We start from the raw sequence: 24035 nt of genomic DNA, 5'->3' as shown, positions 1-24035 counted from the left end.
CCAAGCAGCTTATGACGCGAGTTCAGCTCTTCAGAGTAATGTCCAGGTTAGTTGAACACCGACTGGAAATCTTGATGTTTGTCATGCACCCAGTGGGTGTGTCGATTGGAAAGTCAGAATTAGTGGGGGCACGCTGAGTGCACCCACTGGGTGTAGTCCCCGAGACTACGGTGAACTGCTGGCAGTCGACTGTAGTCTTTGTGTCTTGAAATTTCTCACTTTTACTTGTTTCACTCGAACTGGTCGAGTGGAATCATGGAATCGGTGGGGGCACGCTGAGTGCACCCACTGGGTGTAGTCCCTGAGACCATGGTCGACTGCTGGCAGTCGACTATGGTCTGAATAATCTTCGTTTTTTTAGCCTAGCTGCTGACAGTTAGTTGCTTTCGGTCGACTGATCGACCTGAGCCGGTAGAACCAGTGGGGGCACGCTGAGTGCACCCACTGGGTGTAGTCCCCGAGACTACAGTTGAATATTTTGATTCGGCTGTAGTCTTAGAAATACTATGATTTTTCTCTTAGTCACTCGGAAGTGACCTATCTTTGATGTCTGTCGACTGATCTTTCGCAGAAATCTTGTGACCTTGTTTCTCGTTATACTGAGTTGGAGAACAAGCATATCCAGCTTGAACTTGATCTGAAGCTTGTCCAAGAGAACTTCACAAAGTCAAAGGAGGAGGCAAAAGGTATGTTTGGTGACAATCTTGATGACTGTCCTTATTTTTGTCCATTTTTTAGTCTGATCTCACTGTCGTTTTGTAGATAAACTGAAGGATGCTCTGAAGAAGAAGGACCTTAACCTTGCCGAGGCGCAGAAAGCGGCTTCAGACAAGACGAAGCTTGCCAAAGAGAAGTTGGCTTCGATAAGCAAACTTGAAGAGGAGAATGCCACTCTGAAAGCTGCTCTTGACGCGGCCAACAAGGAGGTCACCCAACAGAAGCGTGAGAAGATAGCCCTGAGTGACAAAGCTAGCGAACTAGCGGGAAAGAAGAATCACTTGGAGGTTTATCTGGGAGGACTTGCCAAGAAGCTATTCCTCATGCTCTAAGGTAACCCCTTATATCCGACTGGTAATTACTGACTTGCTGTAGGAACATTAGCTTATCCTTGAATCGTGTCCACAGAATTCTGCCAAAACTTTGAAGAGGAGACTAGTCGAGTGGAAACTGGCTTGGATCCCATCAACTCTCCAGTGAAATATGAAGCCGCTATGAACGTGCTCCGCCTCGAGTCTCGCGTTGCTGCAGTGGTCGACTACCTTGCACGACTAAAGGCTGCAACGTCGCGCATTGACACATCACTCTGGCCAGAAAAAACACTTCAGAACGACCTCGAGTCTCTGATGACTCGATTGAACGAAGTTCCAAGTCGAGTGCAAGAATGGAAGAAGTCTTCTGCCAGGTGTGGTGCCGACGTTGCTCTGTCCTTAGTCCGCGTCCACTGCAAGGAAGCGAGAGAAGACAAGCTGGTGTCTCTCAAGGTGGCCAATACCAGGAAGCATGACTTCCGTTCTTTCATGGAGACCTTCATTGCTGCTGCCACTCGGATCGCAGACGGGATCGACCTGGACGAGTTTGTTGCGCCTTCCAGCCCTCCGCAGGAGGGGTAAAAAACTTTTACGCTTGATGTCTTAAATTTACCTCGGAATGCCGGGTGGTCTTGTAACCGATAAACTTTAACAGGCTTGGTGCCTGAGCACTTCTGGATCCGTAGGACGTTATCCGAACTTGGTTTGCCGTTGAAATATGTTTGCTTCTGCTTTCGAACAACCATCCTCCTTGGGTTGGAATATATACTAGTGTCTGTGATGATCTTTTGCAGGTAGGAACGAAGCACAAATTGCAATCGACTTGTACTCGTCATGTTTAGGTGAGTGTTGGGCTGCAGCCAAGCCTCCGAGTGGGAGATTTGTTCTCCACTCGACAGGATTTTCGAAACTTAGGCGAGCACTGGGCTGCAGCTAAGCCCCCGAGTGAGAGGTTCACTCTCCACTCGGTAGGATTTAGAAACTTAGGCGAGCAATGGGCTGCAGCTAAGCCCCCGAGTGGGAGGTTTGCTCTCCACTCGGTAGGATTTTTTTAAAACTTAGGCGAGCACTGGGCTGCTGCTAAGCCCCCGAGTGGGAGGTTTGCTCTCCACTCGGTAGGATTTTAGAAACTTAGGCGAGCACTGGGCTGCAACTAAGCCCCCGAGTGGGAGGTTTGCTCTCCACTCGGTAGGTTTTTCGTGGCGCGGCTTTGGAGGAGAAGGTAGCAGTCGACCTGCGCTTCGTCCTCCTTGCGGAACGCACGTTGTATTTGTGGCGTAGCTCGGAAGGAGGAGGCAGGGGTCGACCTGCGCCTCGTCCTCCTTGCGGAGCGCATGTTGTCTTTTATACTTAGGCGAACACTAGGTTGCAGCTAAGCCTCCGAGTGGAAGGCTGGCTTACCACTCGGTAGGGTTTTGTTTTAACTTAGGCGAGTACTTGGACTGCAGCTAAGCCTCCGAGTGGAAGGCTGGCTTACCACTCGGTAGAATTTTGTTTAACTTAGGCGAGTACTTGGACTGCAGCTAAGCCTCCGAGTGGAAGGCTGGCTTACCACTCGGTAGGATTTTGTTTAAACTTAGGCGAAACGGATTCGTAGCTAAGCCTCCGAGTGGAAGGCTGGCTTACCACTCAGTAGGATTTTGTTTAAACTTAGGCAAAACGGATTGGCAGCTAAGCCTCCGAGTGGAAGGCTGGCTTACCACTCGGTAGGATTTTTTTACAAACTTAGGCGAAACGGGTTCGCACCTAAGCCACCCACTGGGGGACTGATTTATGAGAACAAAAGCAATAACAATCACTGAGAAAATTATGAAACTCTTGTCTTTGATGAATACACTACAGAAGTACTTTTATTACAACTCATCCGAGTGAAAACTTAAGTATAAAAGGGGCGGAGCAGATCCGCATTCCAGGCTCGTGGCTAGTCAATCTGGCGATCGACGTTGTAAAGGCGGTATGCTCCGTTGTGGAGAACTTTGGTAACAATGAAGGGGCCTTCCCAAGTAGGGGTGAGTTTGTGCGGCTTCTGTTGGTCGGCTCGGAGGACCAAGTCTCCTTCTTGGAAGGCTCGGCTCTTCACGTTTCTGGCGTAGAATCGACGCAAGTCTTGCTGATAGATGGTCGATCGGATCATGGCCATCTCTCTTTCCTCTTCTAGGAGGTCGACTGCATCCTGCCGGGCTAGTTCTGCTTCGGCTTCAGAGTAGAGCTCGACTCGTGGTGCATTGTGAAGCAGGTCGCTAGGCAGAACTGCTTCAGCTCCGTAGACCAGAAAGAATGGAGTCCTCCGGGTCGACCGATTTGGAGTAGTCCTCAATCCCCAAAGAACTGATGGAAGTTCGTCGACCCACGCGCCTGCTGCGTGCTTAAGGTCGCGCATCAACCGAGGTTTCAGTCCTTTGAGAATCAGGCCGTTTGCTCTTTCTGCTTGTCCATTCGACTGAAGGTGGGCGACTGAAGCGTAATCGACTTGTGTGCCTTGGGAAGCGCAGAAAGCTTTGAATTGATTGGAGTCGAAGTTTGACCCATTATCAGTGATGATACTATGCGGAACTCCATATCTGAATATTAATTCTCGGATGAAGCTGATGGCAGTGCCTGCATCAAGATTTTTAATGGGCTTGGCCTCGATCCACTTGGTGAACTTGTCGACTGCCACCAGTACATGGGTGAAGCCGCTCCTGCCAGTTCTCAGTGGTCCAACCATATCTAAACCCCAAACAGCGAAAGGCCAGACGATCGGGATGGTCTTCAAGGCTGAGGAGGGCTTGTGTGACATGTTGGAGTAGAACTGACATCCTTCACACTTATCGACTATCTCTTTCGCCATTTCATTTGCTCTGGGCCAGTAAAAACCCGCTCGGCATGCTTTAGCCACGATGGTCCTAGAGGACGCATGATGGCCACAGGTCCCCAAGTGGATGTCGTTGAGAATCATTCGACCTTCTTCCGGTGTTATGCATTTCTGGCTGACTCCAGTCGTACTTTCTCTGTACAACTATCCCCTCATGACAGTAAAGGCTTTGGATCGGCGGAAGATCTCCCGAGCCTCTTCTTCATTCTCTGGGAGCTCTTTCCTCAGAATATAGGCGATATAGGGCACTGTCCAGTCAGGAGTGATGACCAGAACTTCCATGATTAAGTCGACCACAGCCGGAACCTCGACTTCAGTCGGATCTGTGGCGCTTTTTGGCTGCGGGGCTTCCTCAGTGAAAGGATCTTCTTGAACCGACGGCGTGTGAACATGCTCCAAAAACACGCCACTCGGAATGGCTTCTCTTTTGGAACCTATCTTCGCCAAGTCATCGGCTGCTTGATTTTTCAGTCGGGGAACGTGATGAAGCTCTAATCCCTCAAATTTCTTCTCCAGCTTTCTGACTGCATTGCAGTAACCAGTCATGGCTGGGCTTCTGACGTCCCACTCCTTCATCACTTGGTTGACCACCAAATCCGAGTCACCGTAGACCATGAGGCGACGGACGCCGAGTGAAATGGCCATACGCAACCCGTACAAGAGTGCTTCGTATTATGCTTCATTGTTGGAGGAATCAAAGTGAATCTGGAGTACATATCTGAGCTTATCTCCTCGGGGGGAAACCAACACTACCCCGGCACCGGAACCATTCAGCATTTTGGAGCCATCGAAGAACATAGTCCAGTGCTCCGAGTGAACTTGAGTCGGTAACTGCTGTTCAGTCCACTCGGCGAGGAAATCTGCTATTGCTTGGGACTTGATAGCTTTCTTTGCCTCAAATCTGATATCCAGGGGAAGGAGTTCAATCGCCCATTTTGCCACTCGACCAGTTGCGTCTCTGTTGTGCAGAATCTCTGATAAGGGGGTGTGGCTGACGACTGTGATGATATGGTCAGAGAAGTAGTGAGCAACTTTCTTCGTGGTCATATAAATCCCATATAAAAGCTTCTGATAATGAGGGTATCGTTGCTTGGATGGGGCTAGGACTTCGGAAATGTAATATACTGGACGCTGAACTTTGAAGGCTTTCCCTTCTTCTTCCCGCTCGACCGTAAGTACAGTACTGACGACTTGTCCTGTGGCTGCAACGTAAAGCAGCCAAGGCTCTTTGCTGATCGGGGCAGCAAGCACTGGCTAGGTGGAAAGCAGGGTTTTTAGCTTTGCAAACGCTGCGTCAGCTTCAGGAGTCCACTCGAACTTGTCTGACTTCTTCATCAGTCGGTAAAGAGGCAATGCCTTCTCACCGAGACAAGAGATGAATCGACTTAAAGCGGCCAAGCAACCAGTAAGCTTCTGAACATCGTGCACACGCATAGGTCGTTTCATTCAGAGTATAGTGCCTACTTTCTCTGGGTTTGCATCGATTCCTCGTTCGGAAACAAGAAAACCGAGTAGCTTTCCACTAGGAACTCCGAATGTGCACTTGGATGGGTTAAGCTTGATATCGTACCTCCTGAGGTTGGCAAATGTTTCAGCGAGGTCAGTCGGCAGGTCGGAACATTTCCGTGACTTGACCACAATGTCATCCATGTACGCTTCCACATTTCGACTGATTTGAGTGAGCAAACACTTCTGAATCATCCTCATGAACGTGGCTCTGGCATTCTTGAGGCCGAATGGCATGGTGACATAACAGAAGCACCCGAATGGGGTGATGAAAGCTGTTTTGATCTCATCGGGTCCAAACAGACGGATCTGATGGTACCCGGAATAAGCGTCCAAGAAAGACAGTTGCTCACATCCTGCAGTCGAGTCGACTATTTGGTCGATGTGGGGAAGAGGAAAATGATCTTTCGGGCAAGCCCGATTGATATGCTTAAAATCGATGCACATGCGAAGCGAATTGTCCTTTTTGGGGACCATGATGACATTGGCGAGCCACTCGGAGTGGTAAATCTCTCGGATAAACTCTGCTGCTAGGAGCCGAGCCACTTCTTCGCCAATAGCCTTCCTTTTCTGGATGGCGGACCGTCGCAGATGTTCCTTCACAGGTTTTGCCTTTGAATCGACTCGCAGATGATGCTCAGCCAGTCCCCTGGGTACACCCAGCATGTCAGAAGGTTTCCATGCAAAGATGTCCTAGTTCTCACGGAGGAACTGGATGAGCGCTTCTTCCTATTTGGGGTTGAGTGTTGTGGAGATATGAGTCGGAGCAGCGTTGGGGTCGGTCGGGTGGATGTGAACTGGTTTTGTCTCACCGGACGACTGGAACGCTGATTCCATAGCAGGCTTTTTGGCTCGCAACAAATCACTCGGATCCGCATTCCTCTGGTGTTCCTGCCACTCCTCTGCCACCATCTGAGCATCGGCGATCTTTGAGCCTTTCTGGAAGCACTCTTCCGCCTTCTTGCGGTTACCAGTGACAGTGATCACGCCTTTAGGGCCAGGCATCTTTAATTTGAGGTACACGTAACATGGTCGGGCCATAAAACGTGCATAAGCTGGCCTGCCCAAAATAGCATGGTAGGCACTCTAGAAATCCACAACCTCAAATGTCAGCTTCTCTTTGTGAAAATTCTTTGAATCACCAAAAACCACATCAAGAGCAATCTGGCCGAGTGACGCGGCCTTCTTGCCAGGGATGACTCCCTAGAAACTCATGTTGCTTGTGCTCAGTCTGGACATCGGAATGCCCATCCCTTTCAGCGTCTTAGCATACAGTATATTCAAACTGCTGCCGACATCCATCAACACTTTGGTCAGTCGAGTGCCCTCAATGACTGGGTCGACCACCAACGCTTGCCTCCTAGGGGTGGCTATGTGCGTCGGGTGATCAGACTGGTCGAATGTAATGGCAGTTTGAGACCACTTCAGATAATTGGGTGTTGACAGAGCAGCCATATTCACCTCTCAGTTTATGACTTTCAGTCGGTTTTTGCTCTCAACGTCGGCAAAAATCATCAGGGTGGAATTGACCTGTGGATATTCCTCATCACTGTCCTCCTTGTCCTCAACCTTGTCCGACTCTTTTTCTTTATCCTTGGACTACTTCCCTTGGAACTGCTGTATCAGGAGTCGACACTGTCGAGTGGTATGCTTCGGGTAAATGAAGTTACCCTCTTCATCTTTTTTGGTGTGGATGTGACATGGCAAATCCATCACGTCATTTACTTCTTTATCTTTTACTTTCTTGGGGTTCCAAGGCCCTTTGGGCTTCCCTTTGAACTTTCCTTGATTCAGGGCCAAGGCTTCTCCAGGAGCGGCTGGCTCGGCTTTCCGCTTTTGCTTCCGACTGGAATTTCCGCCTCCGGTGTCCTGGGCGACTGACTTGTGCTTGCCGCTCCGGAGCGGATCCTCTTCCTCACCATTGGCATATTTGGTGGCTATTTCCATCATTTGACTCAGAGACATGTCTTCGGTTCGACCGAATTTCAGGCTTAGCTCTCTGTATTTTGCGCCCTCCTTGAAGGCGCAAACTGACTGGTGATCAGATACGTTCTCTACCATGTGATGCAGTGTGATCCATCCCTGGATGTAATCCCTCAGAGTCTCATTCGACTTCTGCACACAAGATTGCAGCTCTGTCAGTCCTGCTAGTCGCTTGCACGTTCCTTCGAACGTCCTGACAAACACTCGGGAGAGGTCTTCCCACGTGTAAATGCTGCTGGGTGTCAACTGATTCAGCCATGCTCTGGCTGACCCTTCCAACATAAGAGGCAGATGCTTCATGGCCACCTCGTCATTCCCGCCGTCGATCTGAACAGCCACTCGGTAGTCCTCAAGCCAAGTATCAGGCTTGGACTCACCATTGAACTTGCTGACCCCAGTCGCCAACCTGAAGTTGGGAGGAATCACCGCGGCTCTGATGGCTCTACTGAAACACTCTGGTACGGAGACATGCACTCGGCTGCTGGTGGGTACATCTCTGTCATTACCCTCTCTGTGGGCTCTGTTCCGGTCGACCAAACCTTGAACGATGATGGATCTCGCATCAAAGCCTGGTTCCCTGGGGTCGACTGGAATCCTTCGCCCGCCACTGTGCTGGCGTCTATCATCCTGCTGTCGAGGCACATATGATCCACCCCATGGGGGAGGAGTGGGCGCTCGACGTCGTTCGTTGCGATCGAATCGGTGATCATACTGCTCATAGTTCCTGTACTGATCATGCCGGTCGCCACGCCCTTCACGCCTCGGGGGCGATCTGGGGCTATGAGACGACTGGACCGCATTCGCCGCCACGGATCTGCTGTGAATCCTGTCCCACAACTGCGATACAGCTGAATTCTGATCTCCTGCTGCCCGGAGAAAATCCCTGATCTGCATCAAGCCTCTGCCAGCCTCTGACTGGGAAGGCTGAATCGACTCTGCTATACGGGTTGCAGCTGCTAAATTCTGAATCGGAGTTCGATATACCTGAGTCGGAGGTTTAAAGAGTTGGCGTTGACTTGAGTCTGAAATCCGTTGCCGCGCGCGCTCGTCGAGTGCCCGCTGAAGGTTCTCCAGTCGAGTGCGCTCAGCCAAGTTGGCCAAGCGCGCGTCCTCCAAGGCGCGAGCCTCAGGGGTTTCTCCAACGATCGGAGTGTGAAGCGCATCCATGTTCTGGCGGCGAAGCTCTTCCCTCTGCTGCGAATTGAGGGGCTCGGGGAGGTGTTCCTCATGGTCGTGTGATGGATCGCCTCCGCGATTGCCTTCCTCAGCGCCAGGAAAGCCGGGGGGAATGTGCGGTCCATTGACCATCAGGACATCCGCCGCTGGATCACTGCTGTCGCACTCGGATGCAGTCTCTGCGGAGCCAGTCGATAGGTCGAACAGGCCGTAGAGAGATTCGTCGGGCTCGATTGTTGCGACTTGGGCGGTGGTTGACTGGCGGGCCACTGCATGCCTCACCCACCGCTGAAGCCTTGACCGACCGGAGCGCTTACGCCGGCGGGAAGCTGGGAGGGAAGATGACGCGAAAACCAGCCGATACTGAGTCGACGGCTGCCGCGGAAGGACGCCGCGGATGCATGCTCGAAAGTGCGTAGCCCCGCGGACCGGGAGCGCATCCACGTCGAGCGGAGCCTCCTGCAGCCAGGTGGAATCGTCAGCGACGAATGTGAGTGCGCCGAGACGGATCTCGCGGCCCTCAACCAAAACTCCACCTGAAACCATGATGATGGGAATCGGAAAGATTGCAACTTCTCCAATAAGTCGCTAAGACACCGGCCCCAAGGTGGGCGCCAACTGTCGTGGTCCTAAGTCTGACAGTAGTGTAGGGGGGTACTAAGGAGAGGCAAGATCCTAGCTATGGAGTAGTTGTGCACACAAGTGTTTTACGAGTTCAGGCCCTTCTCGGAAGAAGTAACAGCCCTACGTCTCGGAGCCCGGAGGCGGTCGACTGGATTATATGTGTGAGAGTTACAGGGGTGCGAACCCTTCTGCCAGTGGAGGGGGGTGGCTTATATAGAGGATGCCAAGACCCCAGCTAGCCCACGTAGCGGAGGGTTAAAGTACATTAAGGTCTGGCGTTACTGGTAACGCCTTACATAAAGTGTCATCATGAACATAAAGACTACTTAATTACAGACCATTTGGATACAGAGTAGATCTTGAACTCCTGGTGGTCGAGTGAGTCTTCATGGTCGATTGTCTTCAGGTTCGTCGAGTGTCTTCTAGTGCGTCGAGTGGAGTCCCTCTTGGTCGACTGGAAGATGGCTTCTTCTAAAAGATGTCCTCGGGGAGGGTACCTTGGACAGGTCCATGACCCTACCCTAGATACATGACTTCATCAAAGAGTTATGTCAGCACGACGGCGTGGTGACGATCTTGATGTTCTACCGTCGCAGGGCTTCGCCTAAGCACCGCTATAGTATTATCGAGGTGGACTATGGTGGAGGGGGCACCGCACACGGCTAAGAGATCCAAGGGATCAATTGTTGTTGTTGTGCCTAGAGGTGCCCCCCTGCCCCCGTATATAAAGGAGCCAGGGGGAGGGGGTCGGCCGGCCAGGAGAGGCGCGCCAGGAGGAGTCCTCCTCCCACCGGGAGTAGGACTCCCCCCCTTCCTTGTTGGAGTAGGAGAGAAGGAAAGAGGGGGAGAGGAGGAAGGAAAAGGGGGCTGCACCCCTTGTCCAATTCGGACCAGAGGGGGGCTGCACGCCTCCTTCCTTTCGGAGTCTCTCCTCTATTCCCGTATGGCCCAATAAGGCCCATATACTCCCCGACGAATTCCCGTAACTCTCCGGTACTCCGAAAAATACCCGAATCACTTGGAACCTTTCCGAAGTTCGAATATAGTCGTCCAATATATCGATCTTTACGTCTCGACCATTTAGAGACTCCTCGTCATGTTACCAATCTCATCCGGGACTCCGAACTCCTTCGGTACATCAAAACTCATAAACTCATAATATAACTGTCATCGAAACCTTAAGCGTGCGGACCCTACGAGTTCGAGAACAATGTAGACATGACCGAGACACGTTTCCGGTCAATAACCAATAGCGGAACCTGGATGCTCATATTGGCTCCCACATATTCTACGAAGATCTTTATTGGTCAAACCGCATAACAACATACGTTGTTCCCTTTGTCATCGGTATGTTACTTGCCCGAGATTTGATCATCGGTATCTCAATACCTAGTTCAATCTCGTTACCGGAAAGTCTCTTTACTCGTTTACATAACGCATCATTCCGTAACTAACTCATTAGCTACATTGCTTGCAAGGCTTATAGTGATGTGCATTACCGAGAGGGCCCAGAGATACCTCTCCGACAATCGGAGTGACAAATCCTAATCTCGAAATACGCCAACCCAACATGTACCTTCGGAGACACCCGTAGATCTCCTTTATAATCACCCACTTACGTTGTGACGTTTGGTAGCACACAAAGTGTTCCTCCGGTAAACGGGAGTTGCATAATCTCATAGTCATAGGAACATGTATAAGTCATGAAGAAAGCAATAGCAACATACTAAACGATCAAGTGCTAAGCTAACGGAATAGGTCAAGTCAATCACATCATTCTCCTAATGATGTGATCCTGTTAATCAAATGACAACTCTTTTGTCCATGGCTAGGAAACATATCCATCTTTGATAAACGAGCTAGTCAAGTAGAGGCATACTAGTGACACTATGTTTGTCTATGTATTCACACATGTATTATGTTTCCGTTTAATACAATTCTAGCATGAATAATAAACATTTATCATGATATAAGGAAATAAATAATAACTTTATTATTGCCTCTAGGGCATATTTTCTTCAGTCTCCCACTTGCACTAGAGTCAATAATCTAGTTCACATCACCATGTGATTTAACACCAATATTCATATCTGTATATGATTAACACCCATAGTTCACATCATCGTGTGACCAACATCCAAAGGGTTTACTAGAGTCAATGATCTAGTTCACATCGCTATGTGATTAACACCCAAAGAGTACTAAGGTGTGATCATGTTTTGCTCATGAGAGAAGCTTAGTCAATGGGTCTGTCACATTCAGAGCCGTATGTTTTTTGCAAATATTCTATGTCTTCAATGCTCTGCACGGAGCCACTCTAGCTAATTGCTCCCACTTTCAATATGTATCCAGATTGAGACTTAGAGTCATCTGGATCAGTGTAAAAGTTTGCATCGATGTAACTTTTACGACGAACTCTTTTATCACCTCCATAATCGAGAAACATCTCCTTATTCCACTAAGGATAATTTTAACCAATGTCCAGTGATCTACTCTTAGATTACTATTGTACTCCCTTACCAAACCAGGGCAGAGTATACAATAGGTCTGGTCCATAGAATGGCATACTTTTATAGAACCTATGACTGATGCATAGGGAATGGCTTTCATTCTCTTTCTATTTTCTGCCGTGGTCGGGATTTGAGTCTTACTCAATTTCATACCTTTAAAACACAGGCAAGAACTCTTTCTTTGACTGTTCCATTTTGAACTATTTCAAAATCTTGACAAGGTATGTGCTTATTGAAAAACTTATCAAGCGTCTTGATCTATCTCAATAGATCTTGATGCTCAATATGTAAGTAGCTTTATTGAGGTCTTTTCTTTTTAAAGAACTCCTTTCAAATACTCATTTATGCTTTCTAGAAAAATTCTACATCATTTCTGATCAACAATATGTTACTCACATATATTTATCAGAAAGGCGGTAGTGCTCCCACTCACTTTATTGTAAATACAGGCTTCACCGCAAGTCTGTATAAAACTATATGCTTTGATCAACTTATCAAAGCGTATATTCCAACTCTGTGATGCTTGCACCAGTCCATAGATGGATCGCTGGAGCTTGCACATTTTGTTAGCATCTTTAGGATTGACAAAACCTTCTGGTTGCATCATATGCAACTCTTCTTTAATAAATTCATTAAGGAATGCAATTTTGACATCCATTTGCCAGATTTCATAAAATGTGGCAATTGCTAACATGATTGGGACAGACTTAAGCATCGTTACGAGTGAGAAAATCTCATCGTATTCAACACCTTGAACTTGTCGAAAACCCTTTTTGCGACAAGTCGAGCTATGTAGATAGTAACACTACTATCAGTGTCCGTCTTCCTCTTGAAGATCCATTTACTTTCTATGGCTTTCTGATCATTGGGCAAGTCAACCAAAGTCCACACTTTGTTCTCATACATGGATCCCATCTCAGATTTCATGGCCTCAAGCCATTTCGCGGAAACTGGGCTCATCATCGCTTCCTCATAGTTCGTAGGTTCATCATGGTCTAGTAACATGACTTCCAGAACATGATTACCATACCACTCTGGTGCGGATCTTACTCTGGAAGACCTACGAGGTTTGGTAGCAACTTGATCTGAAGTTTCATGATCATCATCATTAACTTCCTCACTAATTGGTGTAGGAATCACTGGAACTGATTTCTGTGATGAACTACTTTCCAATAAGGGAGAAGGTACAATTACCTCATCAAGTTCTACTTTCCTCCCACTCACTTCTTTCGAGAGAAACTCCTTCTCTAGAAATGATCCATCTTAGCAACGAATAACTTGCCTTCGGATCTGTGATAGAAGGTGTACCCAATAGTTACCCATCTGATCACAAATACTTCTCGAATACGCATAGAGCGTATCATTTCATTGATAGGGAGAAGAGTTTACATGCGCTTGGTTGAGCTACACACTCGTGGCTAGACCTACGCGAACTTATATGATCACAAATACTAGTACAACTGAAATGTGTTGTAGCTAGTACTTCCTCTGTAAAGAAAATATAAGAGCATTTAGATCATTACTTTAGTGATCTAAACGATCTATATTTGTTTACAGAGGGAGTATATGTTATAAAAGTATAATAAAGCAAGGAACCGTCACATAATGCATAACTTAGTGGGATAAGTATACAGCAATTTCTTAATAAACACATATAAACAGCATACATTTAGTTCACTTGTTACCCCAAAATATCTTACATCCAACAGCCACAAAATACCTCTTGCACTGTTGGAAATTAACAAGTAGAAATACTTGTCTAATGTTGAAGTAATCGCTGCAAGGTTCACAAGCTGCAGTAAACCAAACTAAACTAGATCATATGTACTATTAGCATAAGAAGGTCATTAGATCACTAAGCTTCATGGAATCATTTAGGAGGTGATCTTGTCTATGCGAATGTGGAGAGACACCGTCCTGGAGGGCCCAGCCCCAGCCAGTAGCTTGGACGGCACCGTCAAGAACGTCAGATCCTCGATGTCGACGGCGCCGGGCTCCTTGCTGCTCGTCACCTCGATGTCTGCACTGACGGTGTCGGCCCTGCCATTGGCCGCTGCCTGTGGTCCGTTCACCCATACCTTGGCCGCGTAGAGCGGCAATTGGGACGCCCCCGCCCAGTGGCGGAGCCAGGAAATATGTATTAGGGGGGCCAAGTGCTGCTAAAACAAGTTAGGGAGGGCCAAACTATAGCAAAATAGATTTTTAGCAACAAAAGATTACTAATTATGTCACTGTTCATAGCAGATTAGCAGCAAAATCCAGATGTTAGGGGGGGCCAGGGCCCCTGCTGGTCCCCCCTGTCTCCGCCACTGCCCCCGCCCTGATGCACACCACCGACACGGTGAGGGGCGTGCCCAGGCCAAGCGCGCCGCCAACCACGAGGAAAGCGCGGGCGTCCTCCTCTGCGAGCAGCAGGCGCCGCGGCTCAGACACCGGCACCTGCAGCTGGAGCACCTTGCGGTACTGGACGCTATGTACGGGCACGGAGTGGAGAGTGTTGAGGTGGCGGAGGAGCGCGGGCGGCGGGCCGGCGAAGTCGCAGCCGGGAACCGGGCACTTGCAGGCCGCGTGCGGGCACGCGCTCTGGTGGTCGTCAAGCTCGTGGTAGGTGATGTACCTCCCGCAGCCGTCGTGCGGGCACTCAACCCTGGCCGAGGAGACAACGGCCTCCATCGCCGTGCTGCGGATGTCAAAGGCGCCGCCCCGCTCGCACCTCTCGCACTGCCACTGGCTCCCAGGCTGCTCGCCGCGGCAGTCGCCGCAGGCCAGGTGGCCGCCGTTGCACTGCACAAATTGATCCCAACACCACATCAAGAAACCCGTGTCTTCCTGGATCAGGTGAACGGAACAAACAAAGATCGACGCGATGTAGTCGAACCTGGAAGACGGGTGGCTTGAAGGGGAGGAAGCAGAAGGGGCAGTGGAGCACGGCGACGTCCATCTTGACGGAGATCTGCATCGTCGGGCCCTGTTCCGCCGGCACGATCTCGCCCGCCTCGTGCACGACCATCTGTCGCTTCACAGGGCCGTTGGCCACCACCAGCTCCAGCCTCGCCTTCCTGGCGCTCTGGTCGCGCCCTTCTCCATGGCCGACGGCGAGCCCCTGCTCCTTTCCTCCCAAGTAGCACTAGCAGCCTGCATCCTCACCCTCTCTGCCTCTCAAGTGCGAACTGCTCTGCTCGCGAGGTGGAAGAGGACGAGAAGAAGAGGGATGGTAAAAGCAAGCGCAGCTACCACAAGATGCCCAGCTGGCTCACCGGCCGATTGATTTGACGTCAAAGCGGAGGGCAGCGGAAGGGGAAAACTGGAGAGGCCATTGCGAGCCAGCATCGCATACCCGAAAACGGAAAGAAACAGGACAATAATTTGAGCCTGTGCAGCCTTTGGGTGTTTTTTCGTTTTGACTGTTCAAAGAAACGAACGTTACGAGAGGGACTATATAGACTGTACGTATTTGGGATGATTTTCCATTTTGTTGTTGCTTTACAAAACCGAAAATGTGGGATTTGACCTTACCAAGATTTAACAGCTGTAATACACCCTTATAAATTGTGTGGTTAGCCGTGGGATTTGTGGTTCGGGAACAATTTAGTCCACAAATAAAGTAAAAAAAAATATTACAGAACCACAAATTCTTTTTAAAAATCATCACACATTTATAGTCGGTAAATTTTACTCACATGTGTGCACATGAAAAAATTTCTTTCAAGTTTTCAAGAGAATCTTAAGTACTCCCTCCGTTTCAAAATTCTTATTGTGGTTTAAGTTCAAAATTAAACTAAAATCACAACAATTATTTTGGAATGGAGAGAGTAGTTTTCCTGAAACATGAACCTGGCAACAACTTTTTCATTCCAAATATTCACAATCCCTTGACTGGTCAACAGGGACAAAGAATGTTTTTATGTGAAAGAAATGTATATCCATACTTAGGTCCTCATTCTTTGTAGTTGTGCCCAAAGTTATGAACGGGGTGTCACCCTGTCGGCTAGGATAGCACAGAGCTATCTAGCCCACCCGGGTTCGAGCTACGGAGTGACCTGTGGTGTTTAGAGTTTCTTTTATAAAAATATGTCTCCAAAGACTAGTCCTAGATGGTCTTGTATTTTCTAATTGTGCAAAACTTGTACTCGATATTTGCAATGGTAAATAAAGTTTCGCGCCATTATATGTCATAGAAGATTCTTCTTCTTCTGGTCATACTCATGCCTTCGGGACTACTGGATCAAGATCTAACAACTCATCGAACCCCTTTAGTGCTTTTCATTACTATCTTGAGGACCAAATGTCCTCCTCCTCCTAGGCGTATGCATACAGAGGCCTCTTTTTGCACTATCCACATTCAGCTCTCCCCATTTTTTCTTAGGATTTCTCACCAACGCCTTCTTAATTCATAATAAAAGTCATAGAAGTGCCCCCACCCTCACTCTGCAAAAAAAACACCCTTAGAGCATCTCTAGTAGATCCAGTAAAACACCACCTGTAAAAAACAGTATGCAAGGTACTGCGAGGCATGGGCGGAACAGTTCTCGTAAACCCATACTGTAAACGTTTTTTTTCTCCTCACGTTTCTTCTTCCCGGGACACACACATGGATGAATCCGAACTCCGACGACGCTACAACCCGACGCGTGCTTCGGCGATGCTGCGGCCGGCCGCCGGCAAGCTCCAAATATTCAGCCCCTTGACTGGTCAACAGGGACAAACAATGTTTATATGTGAAAGAAATGGATAGTCTTTGTAGTTGTGCAAAACTCGTACTCGATATTTGCAATGGTAAATAAAGTTTTGCACCATTATATGTCATGCAAGACTATCCTTGTTTTGGTCATACTCATGCCTTGAGGACTACTGGATGAAGACCTAACTACTCATCAAACCCACTTAGTGTTTTTTATTGTTATCTTGAGGACCAAATGTCCTCACCCTCCTAGGCGTATGCACAGAGGCCTCCTTTTCACTATCCACATCCAGCTCGCAGCGCCGGCATCGTCATCAACGAGGGCGGCCGGCGCGCCTCCTCCTCGTCGGCTCCTCCGTGCTTCGTCAAGCCCAAGACGGAGCCGGGGCTGGCGCCGGTGAAGACGGATCCGGGGCTGGCGCCGGTGAAGACGAAGCCGGGGCTGGCGCCGGTGAAGGCGGAGTTCGACGACAATGACGCGGCCCTAGAATGGGCGCGCCAGGACTCCATTGCGATGGAGAAGGCGCGCCGGGAGAAGGTGAAGGAGCGCCAGCGCGCCGCCCTGCGCCGCTTTGAGGAGCGCCGACGCGGCCGCGATGAAGACGGGGTCGTCGTCCTACGCGACAGCGACGACGACGACGACGCGCCGCCGCCAGCCCGCCATTGCGACACCGGGTCCAGCAGGGGCGCCCGTGTTAAGGAGGAGAAGGCCGCCGACGACGATGGCGGCGACGACTTCAGCCCCTTTCTTTTTTAGATTAGGTTAATGTAATGAAAATGCGCGGATTTCGCCGAAATTTGCCATGTTTAGCCGAAATTTAACTACTTTCTATCATAACTTCACCGAACGGCCGTTCTTTTTTTTATACGCGCCTGGGGGCCGACGGCTGGGGACCGAATCGCCCCCAGGGCCATTTTTTGCGCCAGCTCACCCCCAGGCGGCGCTTTTAAACGCCCCCTGGGGGCCAACGGCTGGAGATGCCCTTAGCCACAGGAGAAAATCATCAACATCTCTCCATCCAATTTCTAGTCTCATACATTCCTGTCTATTAAGAGTCCACGTGTCTATTTTCAGAGTAACACCAACCAACGAACCCACACATGCCACATCCTTTTCACTACTCTTATCAATGAGGGCAGCTCGGGCAGAACCCTAGCCGCAGCCGCCCACGCCCCCTGCTTCATCCTCCCTCGTCGTCGCCGAGGACGCCGGCGGGCTAAGCGCGCCCGGCAGATGGCGGAGGCAGGGCGCTTCCTCGCCCTGTGGTGCGCTCTCGCGGTAGGGGAGCCTCGGCCCTTTCACGGCCTCTGCGCGGCGTGGCGTCGCCGGTGCCAGCGAATCTCCTTCGCGCCGCGTGGTGGCTCTCCTCCGGCGGGTCTTGGCGGGGTGGCAGCCTCCTTTTCCTCCTGTGCGAGCTCCTACTGGTGCTCGTCGTCGAATGTGGCGGCTCGCCGAATCTGGCCAAAATTGGCCAGTTCTGGCCCCGTTGGGAGGCTGCGTTGGATGGGGATACTGGTCTTCAGCTTGGATGCGGTGGGGGGCTGCGTCTTGCACGGATTCGTCCCAGACGCTCGTTTTGGAGGGTTGGGGATGAAGTGCCAGCACTTCGGCTTGGCTCTTGGTGTTGTGCGTCGGCCGCGCGATGGAAGTCTGCGGTTGCCGAGGCGGCGACCCCGGATTTGGTGGTGGCGGCTTCGGCCAGGGGCGGTGAGTGTCTGGACGTGGTGATCTGACCTGCAATGGTCCGAATCTGGTCATATGCGGTGGTGCTATAGGAGAAATCCCCGCTCACCCATTGTGTGAGCTGACCATCACGGCGCCATCCCGATGTCGTATACCTTCCTAGAGGCATGGTCTCCGAGCTATTTCACGTGGATCTGCTTCGGCGTGGTTCAGGCCGTCTTGCTGTAGGGATGTGCTCAGTCGATGTCGGCGGCAACGACTTCTATGGATGTCGCCTTCCTCGCAGGAGGTGCCGCTGTGGAGCTACAACACCTATGATGCTTTGCTTTGTGGTCACCGGGTGAAAACCTAAGATCGGGCTCGCCGGATCGGATGATGCTGTTGTGTCTTCGGCAGCACTACCTCCTTGGAGGCGTCATCTTGGAGGCCCAAAGCGACAGCTCCTCTTGCTGCGTGTGGTTGTGGGTGGTGCGTTTGGTGGTGGTGGTGCGGCCGGATTTGGGCCGACGGTGGTGTGTTCTTCTTCATGTGTGTTCTCTTCGGATGTCCTTCGCGTGGTCTCCGTCCTGCTGTTGTGCATACTGAAGACCCTCCAATGGTTGCCGTTGTGCCGCGGCTAGCTTTGGGCTCTTGGTGCTGTCTTGGTTCACCTTTGCTCAATGATGACACAATGATGCATCCCCAACCTGCTAATCATTTCGACTGCCCGTGGCGGATCTCCCAGTCAAGGTTCGTGTTAAGGTTTGTCACTCATTGATTATGGTTGATCCTCTGTTGGGTCGTGGGGCTCGGTATGCACGCCGGTGCAGTGCGTTAGGTTGTTTGCAGAGTCTTGGTATTGTGATCCCTCGGCAGCACCTCACGTGTACTTGTGTCTCTCGTGGTGGTCTTTCTGCCTGCTAGCTAGGTCATGCCTTCTCCTGGATGGCAATTTTTTCTCATCTTCTGTAACCTTGTTACCTGTACGGTTTTCGGCCCGGTTTCCCTCATAAACAGGGTCAATTTGTTTAGGTTTTTTATCCGGTTTCCCTTATAAGCTGGACTAGCCAAATTTAAGAGGTGACTCTTGGCTTTGGCAGCTTTTTGAGCAATATATTCAGGTGGGGATCCTTTTTGCCGGTGACGGTTCAAAATAAAACTATTACAATGAGAATGTTACTAACGTTCACCCACGCCACATTCAATACTCCCTTAGCACCTATAACAATGGACCGCTAGGACACATTCACAAGAGCCCACATGAAGGTTCATCCACTCTTGAAAACATGGTTTTTAACTTCCCTGGCAGTGGCGGAGCTACATGGGGGGCAACCTGGGCCATGTCCCCCCAAGCTCACAAGAAAACATGTAGATACTCCTTTGTGTTAGGCATATTTTCCATTAAAAATCAGCTAAAATAGTTATGTTTGCCTCCCCCCCTCTCTAGCCCATGCCCCCCCCCCCATAATTTTGGCTCAAGCTCCGCCACTGTTCCCTGGGATCAGGAAACCTCATCACATAGGGTGAGAAGTAAATCTCCAGCCACAACCCACGTAATTGCAAAAGATTGCTTGATTTCTCTACAAAGTAGTGGTCCCCTCTAAAACCTGGATCATCTACTAGATTATACTTAACTTGCGTACATGAATCATGAATGCATTAGAAACCCTACCCTCTAGCATGAAATCCACACATAGGAGCAATGCATTCCCAAGAAAGAAAAATAATGAAAACATAAGCTAAATGACCCGTTTCATTGCAACGCTTGCCGGCACCTCACGGGAACATGCCTAACAGACTCACACATTGTGCATACTACGAGATTTTTAGAGTTAGGTTTCACCTAAGTGGGATTCTCATGCCCCACTCGTCGTGGAGGAGCCGACTTGACAGTCAGGCGGTTAATTTATTGTTGGAATTGCTGCCACCATCTTGAGCTTTGGCAGCCGCCTCCTAGCGATCTATCACTGCTAAGTCGGCGACGACGTCGGAGGAAGAGTTTTCTCCCTTCTTAGTATCCTCGTGGTTCCACATGAAGTGCCCGCTTCCTCGATCGAAGTGGCCCGCTCCCTGGCTCATCCTCCCAACCCCAAAGTTGTGACAATGCCGGTCCCAGTTCCAGCGTCCACCCTTATCGACCATCCATGGTTCTTAAGGTGGTGGTGGAGAAGCAGCAACTTGGGCGAATGTGCGAGAATCTCCCTTTTGCCTTTCCTTCCCACCAGAAAATGAGAGAGGAACCCTAGATCTAGGCGGTTTGTTTACCGCCCAGAAAGTGGGAGAGGTTGGACTAGGTATCGAGAATGGGAGCCAAGGGGCGATATCGAGGTCATGTAGCAAGTGGCTCATGGCGGATATCCGCGCCACCCACGTGTTACCCACCGCCAGTGTCCCATCATGCACCGCAGTCGATCGTGCATCAAGAAGCCCAAGTACACACGAACGTGGCGGAGGCCCACATGTGCACGCCCCCCTCATATGTGCTGGTGTCATCCAAGGAGGTGGATTGCCGACTGACGAGCATGATATACATGACATCCTCCTCCTTTTCAATCGCCTCCCATATATAATTTCTCTTTGTGCATCTAATCCACGGTCAGTTTAATTAAGTTGAAACCATGTAATTTGTTCATCCAAATCTTCGCTGGAATCGATCGCCTCTCATATATAATGCCTCTCAGTCTACTCAACATAAGTTTGCTCTGTGTTTGTATACCAATCCCTACAAATCAATTGCTTAACGGTACATATATTATTTTCTCAAAATATTAACAGGTGTAAAAGATTAGCTGAGGTCTCAAACAGGCTTGACTCCATTTCCGCGCTAATGCGAAATGATTTTGGCGCGAAAAACCGGCGGGCGCGGGTAACTTTTTGGCGCTAATGCGAAAAATCTTGGCGCGATACATCCAAAACATCTTGGCGCTGAAAGACGCAAGAAAAGGAAATCCCCTTCCTCAGAAGAGAGAGCGGTTGCGGAGCGAGATCAGCGTTCCAAATTCCAATCTCTCCAGGAAGAAATGGAGCCATGGGAGTGGAGCGAGGGAGGCAGCATCAAGAGGCCCATGGCTCCGCCCGTTGCCGCTCTCGGCGCCGAACTCCTGGGGAAGATATTCCGCCGCCTCCCCGACATGGCGTCGCTCGCCAGCGCCGCCCGCGTCTGCAAGCGCTGGGGCCGCGTGGCCTCCGACCCGGCCGTCTTCCGCCGCTTCGGCTCCCTCCGCAGGCCGCCGCTCGTCGGCGTCCTCGTCACCGACCGCGGCCGCGAGAAGTTCCCCCTCTATTGCTCTGATATCTGCTTCATCAAGGCGCCCTCTCGCAACAATCTCGAGCTGGCCTCCGCCGCGGCGAACGGCGACTTCTACTTCATGCACCACCCCGACGTCGACGACGACGACAAGTGGCGCCTCCGTGGCTGCGACGGCGGCTTCCTCCTCTTCTCCCTCGGCCGCTACAGCACGGACCTCGCCGTGTACGACCCTCTCGACCGGACCGCCGTCTTCTTCAAGCCGCCCCACGACTTCCGCCCGTTCCGCTACGCCATCGTCGCCGACGAGGCCGACGCCTCGTTCCAGGTCATCGCCATACAGCCCGACCCCTGGGGCGACGATGCCTCGGTTGTCTTCTCCTCCCGCACCCGTAGCTGGGCCGAGAACGGGTCGGTGAGCTACAGATTTGCCTGGCCCTACACCGACGGCATTGCCGCCGGGCGGCTTGTCTACTGGCGGTCCAACACCAAGAAGGACTGTTATTGCGAAGCGAAGGAGGAGATATTGGTGGTTGACACGACAACCATGGCGTGGTCGTACATAACCGCGCCGGTCCCGGTCGGCGAATCGTACTGCGTGACGCACATGGCGGAGCACGGCGGGCTGTGCATCGTGTCCAGCAAGGAGCAACGCGTGCTGCTCTGGGTCAGTGACGCCAATGGTGGATGGGTGGTCAAGCAGGAGGTCTCGCTGCTGAGTCAGTTTCCCTACCTGAAGAAGCTTCGTCGCGACCAGTGGATGAAGAGGGTGCGCATCCTGGCAATGAGGGCCGGCTATGTCTACATGGAGTTCTGGTCCATAAGGAAGACCGACTCCTATCTTGTGCTCAATCTCAACACCGTCAAGCTGGAAATGTTTCTCAACAATGGGCTCAACAATGAGGGTAGGCCTTACAGAGGCCCTGCTTTTCCGTTCTTTTTGCGGATGGCACCTCTGCCTGCCGCAGATGATGACGAGAAGCTTCAAGATGCTTGATAGCATGGAGTAGGTAATCTCATATCCGATCTGTTTGTTACATTTATTTGTCTCATTTCCACTTCGATTGATCTTTCTATTAGTCACCTATTTGTTAGATGTATTGCTTTTGTTTCTACTTCAGAATGCCTGATAGCATTGAGTAGGTAATTTACTATTGGTTAGATTTATTTATCTAGTTTCTACTTTGGTCGATCTAGATACTTAATTACCGTTGAAATTGCTTGTTGGATCATGATGTGCTCCCTTGTGAAAATCGCATAGAGCTTCATAGATTTGTTAGTATTATATAAGTAGTTGTATAATGCATGTTTTGTTACTGGGCAGTGGGCACTCCAGCTTCCTTGGCACCATTCAGTTTCCCAGATTATTTTCCTAGAACTCACAATATTCTAAATCTGATGCTTTAATTATGACTTGTTCACTTAAATGAATGTACCCTGTTTTCGAAATTATTATTTTTGGAAATCACCATCGTGTAGAAGTAGAAGTTAATTTGTTTCCCAAAGCCGTTGATTTAGTTGTGTCTTGTTTGCCATATGATTGGATCAAGTCTTAACATATCTTGATTAATATGCTATTGATATATTGATCAAAAGCTAAGAAGAGGCTACTCAGTTGTTTATTTCATTATTTGTTTTTCTCAGATGTTACAAACATATCATGAAAGTTAACATACTATGTCTTCAAATGGTACCATCGTTCCAAATAACTGAATTTTTTTGCTTGTTTATTTTGAAACTTGAAACTTCACTATATAGTCTGTACTTAGCAGCTGAATTCTTTGTGGATACATCAAGGCTTAGAATTGGGTCATAATCTGCACACTTTTGTACGCTTCACTATATTTTCTTCAGTTATCTCAGTAAAAATGACAAACTTAATTTACATTATTGTTCTTTACTGAACAATTTTGCAGAATGCTTGAGTATTAGATTACTTGGAATGCATGAATCATGATCAAATTGTCAAGCATGCCCCTAATTTCCGTGTATCTAGTAGTGAAAAAATGATGCATTTCTCATCAAGTGATTTCAAGGTCACCAATGCATATTAGTTTCTACATTTTCATGCATACCCTATAAAAGAATCACCATGTGCTCTGGAAGGTCACCAATAAATCAAGAGCTTTGAATTTCAGGTCAAGTTTCTAGAAGTAACTTAATTTGGAGCATGAGAACATCATCCATTCATCCTGCTGAAATGGAATTGCAGCAGCTGATTGGTACATCTTTCCTGTTTGTCATGGGAATGGAAGCGTGCAGCTATTTTGCAAACCATATATGGTCTATTTTGTGGAAATAGCTTCAATGTAATCTGAATTTAGTCCCTTTCCATTCATGAGACATGTTTGTGATTTTGTGGAAATAGCTTCAATGTAATCTGAATTTAGTCCCAGTCCGTGGTTTGTGATTTGTTTTGTCAGCGCTTTTCTTTGTTGGTTTGCTGTCATGGATCTCACCAACATTCTCATCGCCTTGGGTGCTGCAGCCATTGACGTGGATTGCGGACCCCTTCCAGCGAACTATCGAATGCCAGCAGATACGTAGCAAATGTGTAACATATTCAGGTTTCAGTCGATGTAGTTTTTGCTGTAGTGGCCTTTTGAGTAGTTGTTCTGATTTTAGGAGTAAGATGATCTGGCCTCTCAAACTTCTGCGGACCTGCCCTGACCACGTGAGTTTGTTTTGAGTTTTGACCTCCCACTTTAAGGCATTTTGATGAGCACTTTATGTGCAACCTCGTTAGAGCACGTAGCACCCACC

The 24035-nt window shown here is 49.5% G+C and overlaps 1 protein-coding gene and 1 pseudogene across 1 annotated transcript; one reads left to right on the top strand and one right to left on the bottom strand.

Annotated features, from left to right (window-relative positions):
- Positions 1–13526: 13526 nt before the first annotated feature.
- LOC119336759 lies at positions 13527–14822 on the bottom strand (annotated as a pseudogene).
- A 6239-nt stretch (positions 14823–21061) lies between these two features.
- On the top strand, positions 21062–23656 carry LOC119341636. The gene is made up of 2 exons (XM_037613509.1): positions 21062–22282; positions 23411–23656. The coding sequence occupies exon 1, from the start codon at positions 21091–21093 to the stop codon at positions 22267–22269; it is 1179 nt and encodes a 392-aa protein (XP_037469406.1). The 5' UTR covers positions 21062–21090; the 3' UTR covers positions 22270–22282; positions 23411–23656.
- The last annotated feature ends 379 nt before the right edge of the window (positions 23657–24035 follow it).

Source organism: Triticum dicoccoides, chromosome 7B, assembly GCF_002162155.2.
Source record: "Triticum dicoccoides isolate Atlit2015 ecotype Zavitan chromosome 7B, WEW_v2.0, whole genome shotgun sequence".
In the NCBI taxonomy this organism is placed as follows: domain Eukaryota; kingdom Viridiplantae; phylum Streptophyta; class Magnoliopsida; order Poales; family Poaceae; genus Triticum; species Triticum dicoccoides.
This window is presented reverse-complemented; position numbering and strand designations above follow the sequence as displayed.